Source organism: Oryzias melastigma, linkage group LG20, assembly GCF_002922805.2.
Source record: "Oryzias melastigma strain HK-1 linkage group LG20, ASM292280v2, whole genome shotgun sequence".
NCBI classification, from domain to species: domain Eukaryota; kingdom Metazoa; phylum Chordata; class Actinopteri; order Beloniformes; family Adrianichthyidae; genus Oryzias; species Oryzias melastigma.
In genome coordinates, this window is record NC_050531.1 from 11,936,900 (window position 1) to 11,941,738 (window position 4,839).

The window sequence follows — 4,839 nt, forward strand, 5'->3', positions numbered from 1 at the left end:
CAACCGCAGCGGCCAGAACGCTGCTACAAACATTTCCTCTGCTTGCTGCGCCGACTCCAAATCTCTCTCATGAGGACGTTCTCCGATGCTGCTTTAAAAGTGTCTTTATTGAGTTTGGATGTGTCCTTTAGAGTTTGCATATGCGTGCTGTGCACACAGATTTGCCACATTTCATCAGGAGGTTCCCATGATGCATTAGCTCAAGGATACAGTCTGTCAGTGACACCCCGCTGACAGCTGCCACAGTGTGTGTGTGAAAGAGGAAAAGGATTGAGTCAATTCAGGCTGTTCCTCCTGTTGCTTTCAAGCAGAAATGTGATGTGTTGTCTTTATTTTTTCTTTAACAAATTCAGGTTGAATAACATCAGGGTCTCACGTTTGTTTGCTTTCTCCACCATCGAGCCGCTAAAGCATCTTTAGCACCAATTATGTGCTCAGGGGGAAAATGCCAAGTTTATAAATAGTGTTTTGTTGAGTGTCTATCTATTTGTGCCTGTAAAACCATAAAAACGAGACCCGGAGCGCTGCATGTCTATGTCACGAGCTGCGGGCTTTGATCAGTAAACGAGGAGAGGATGAGTCACTCTCCTCACTTATTGCTTTTTTTACTGGCTCACTTTCCTTATCTGGTTGCCTCTAAGCTGGGATTTGCTGCTATTTCCTCCAAGCCTTCTTAATATATTTTATTTATTTGCCTTTTTGCTTTTGAACATGCGATACACCACTTTTTTTCGTCAAAGTGACCTGATTTATCAACCGAAAATCTTTTTTAGCACAGGTTTTTATATCGCTGACTCTAGACAGCTCTGCCTTTTTCTTTTTATATACCAAAATGAATTAAAAATGACTCAAGATATTTAAAGTTTTGGCTCCTGGAGCAGATGGTCTGGACTTCCTTATCCCTCACATGGAGACAGCTTGCCCTTGGCTGCACTAACACAGACAGATTAGAGTTTCCTGTGAGGTCCTGCTGGGTTTGCGCAGTGGGTTTTATTCCTACCTGTAATGATTTCCATTTGTGAAAATGCCAAAAAACAAGCCCATTTGAACTTAACTGATAGACCAGATAATATTATAAAGTCTAAGTGTAATATAATCAGGAAAAGAAAAACAAGTTTTGGGCAGGAAAGTAGAAAAAAAAGGACTTGATTATTAAAGTCTTTATTAGCTTTGGATTCCATGTATTGGAACCAGATACAAGAAAAAGTTCTGCAAAAATATATCTTCAATCAATAAAAGAAATATGTGATTAATTAGAAACACACATAACAGCTATATTATCATAAAGAACATGCAGGGATATATTAGAAATTAGAACTGCTTAATCTAGAAGGGAGCTGTAATTATAGACTGTGAGCTAGTTTAGCAATCTAATGATGCGCACACTATTACGCTGACAGTTTTTCTTGTAAATTTTAGATTTTTCAGAACAGTCTTTAGTTTGCTTTCTCTTTTACACGCTCCTTTCAGGTCTTTCGCTCTGTCCGTCAGTCTGGGGATCTCCCTGAAGACAACAAAGATGTTAGATTACTCACAAATTCAGCAAATGATTCCTTTGACATAAATAAATGCTAATCGATGACCCACCAAGACAGAGAAAGCTCCGGTACGACCTGTCTTCCCCCTCTTGAGTGGATCCAGCTTCACCTGTCTCCTCACTCTGACCACCTGCAGGAGTGTTGACATACAGTAAGTGAGTGTTTTCCCGCTGCAGAACTGAGAAGTCCCGAATGACTGACTGCTTAACCAGACGGATCACAGAGGTGAGCATGTTAAGCTGATCCAATAAAACACAGGGAGGTGGCTTTGCAATTCTTGATGGAACATTTTCCTCGGCCCAGCTGTTCCTCTGCTGCTTCCAGGTTGCCATGGAGACTCACCTGTAGGGGGGCGGATGTCTTGTCGTTGCTAAGGAGGGAGAAAGTGCCGGGGCGGGTTTTGCGCTTGCTCTTTTTCTTCGCAGCTTGAATCAAATGTCTCCTGGACCTATCAGCCTGAGGAGCACATTGAGATGGAGGTTCATATAGATGAAGTCCATACAGGGTTTAAATCAGCTGTGTTAAACTTTTAAATCAAAGATACAAAATTATTATTTTAACTCCAACATGAATATTTAGCTGTTTGGTTAATTTTGTAGTGTGTATTTCACTTCTGCCAGCTTGTACAGAAGGTATATGTCAAAACTTCCTGGATCTTAGAGGGTCTATACCATGCAAAATCAACTTTTTGAGTTTTTAAATGTATTAAGATGTTCATTCCTCACTATAAACAACCCCAAAGTGGTGTTTTGACCCATTCACGCATTTCTGAGCATTCCTCTAAAAATCTGAGCACCAGCCCCTCCCAAATCACGAAAACAAGCAAGTTTTCACAAAGTGCGAACAGCCCCTTCAGGGAAGAGTCTTCACTGCCAGCACCACCCTCAGGGCTGACAAAAACACACAAGTTATGTCCGAATTCCTTCACTACTCACTATAAAGTGCGTTCGCCATTTTGTTGTTCTGTCCAAATCTACAATCCCAAAATCAAGTACCCTAAAAATTTCCCAGAAGTCTTTGTGAAAAACTAGAGTGCATCAATGCTCACTAGATTAGCAAACATAGACCATAGTGCATAGCATCCAAACAATTTTTGCTAAAATAATGTGCTTACATGTAATTAATAAATAAAACATCCACATTTTCATCATCAGAACTCAGTAGAGTTATAAATAGATGTCTTAAAGTGCTTGTATAGATTAGATTTTTATCACTTACATCATATCCGCTGCTTAAAAAAAACAAACAAAACGTAATAAGGATCGTGTCCGAATTCCATTCAAAATCCAGGACTCTAAATAGTCCTGCACTAAATAGTTTTTTAGTGATTAGGGATTAGGGTGGGGATTCAGACATAGAAATAGATTTTCTAGAAGCTTCGGCTAGCTTCTGGAAACTAGTGGTGATCAGCTGGTCATAAAATGGCGAGGCATCTTACTTCTGAGTAGAAAAAGAGTCGGCAAAAATAACTCATATTTCAGAAATAATGTGTTCTTTCATGTCCCATAGGTAACATATGATCATAATTATAGATATAGTTTACTTTCAAAGGCTAAAAAAACATGGTATAGTCCTAATCCAATCATCTTTTGAGATATTTTTAAAACAGTGGTCTTTTAATTCTGATTATGCCATTTTTTTTTTTTTTTTTACAAAATAAAGAGCGACTTGTGTCATTTTCTAGGACACAGCTTTGACCTTGTTTTAATGGGTTTAGTTGTTAATGTAAATTCTTCATGTAAATTAATTTGTAAATTTTGGGAAATCCTTTAAAGTTTTTGTGAAACTTGTAAGATTTTTTGCATGTTCTGCTTATGGATCCAGGAAGACTATATAGTGAGCACTTTTTGGAAGGTAGTGGAGTTCCAACTAAACAAATAACAAAATAAATTCACTCCTGCTAGCTTACAGTCTCTCACAACCCCGAGCTAACATTACCAGTGCAACAAAAATGGTGAGCAATATTAAAGCAGTTGTGGATGCATCTGAATGGACCGCTAGATGGAAGCTTACGGCCTTGCTAATTGTAGTTTGTACGTGACAACTACAAGGTTTATCAAACAATATTTTTTTTATCTGCTCCTGTTTCATAACAATTTGAATAAAACAATTCTCAGAAACGCTATTTTAAGCTTGATATTCTTTAAATATTTCCTACACCATGAAAAATCCTACAAGAACATGACAAAATCACCAAAAAGAAACATTTCAATGGAGTAGGTCTTTAACTACCCCCCGCATCCCCCTCAATTAGGCTTTGCTGACTCCAGCCTGAGCATCAGGAGTGGTTTACCTGGATGAGAGTTTTAGGGAAGCCTCTGACAGACACAGCTCCAGGCAGGCTTAAGTGACTCAGGTGGGTGGGACCCCGCCGCTCCAGCTGCCTCTTACGTCTGAGCGAAACCTACGAGAATGAGAGAGTCAAAAACCCACAACCACAGCCAGGCCAGTATGTTTCCCTGAAGGTTAGTGTGCCTCATGTTTCGTGTGCTGTGGGCGCTGACTGAGCTCCAGTCTGCTTTCCATCACTGGAAGTTCAGCTCCAATACCGGGGGGAGGAAACAGCCAGATGAATATTGCTTTTGGCTCCATCATTTCCTGCACTAGTTTGCTCAGCTAAATCACTGTTATTGATCCACTCATTTTCAAAATAAATGAACTGTCACTTTGATAAACGATGGATTTTATTCTGCTACTTAGGACGTTAGACATATAACAACATACCCTGGAGGGTTTACCTCGATCGATGATTTCCTTTTTACTTTACTGAGGAAAAGGATCAAATATCAAAGAAAAAAAAGGTTAACCTCAAAGATTGGAAGTCGGTTTTCAGGTGATAGAGTTAAATGATCTGGCTGGTGGTGCTGCGAGGGGAAAGTCACTGCACTTCAGAAAGAATGTGGTCAGCACTTTGCTTAAGATTGTGCTGACAAGCCACAGCGCTGAAAGCCAAGGCTGAACGACAGGTGTTAATGTCTGAGAGGAAATCTCAGGAGTCCAACAGGAAAGCTTTATCAAATGAGTTATTTAAATTAATCTAAACTGTCAAATTCAGAGTGTATGCACCATATTCCATCACAATCATCTTTTATGTTTTTAAGTGGAAAAATTAGGAAAGCGAAAATGTTAAAATGATTGCTTTTTGAGTCAGATTTAAAAAAAAAAATCTAAATTGATGACGTGTCAATTTGTGGGGATGATAAGTTAACATTAGTTTTTAAAAAAAATAAATATACATTTAGTCTTTCTGAAACTTTGGGAGGCAAGAGGAAGGAATTTTGTTTGTCGTCCGTGATTCTCT

The 4,839-nt window shown here is 39.0% G+C and overlaps 1 protein-coding gene across 1 annotated transcript in view; it reads right to left on the reverse strand.

The window, feature by feature from the left end:
* Positions 1 to 1,145: 1,145 nt before the first annotated feature.
* Positions 1,146 to 4,839, reverse strand: part of si:dkey-12l12.1 — a 5,963-nt gene continuing 2,269 nt past the window's right edge. Inside the window, exons 3-6 of the mRNA XM_024280231.2 lie at positions 3,832 to 3,942; positions 1,881 to 1,994; positions 1,588 to 1,668; positions 1,146 to 1,504 (exon numbers count right to left, since the gene is read on the reverse strand). Coding sequence (XP_024135999.1) covers positions 1,454 to 1,504; positions 1,588 to 1,668; positions 1,881 to 1,994; positions 3,832 to 3,942 — 357 coding nt within the window. The 3' untranslated portion in view covers positions 1,146 to 1,453. The remainder of the gene's footprint in view (positions 1,505 to 1,587; positions 1,669 to 1,880; positions 1,995 to 3,831; positions 3,943 to 4,839) is intronic.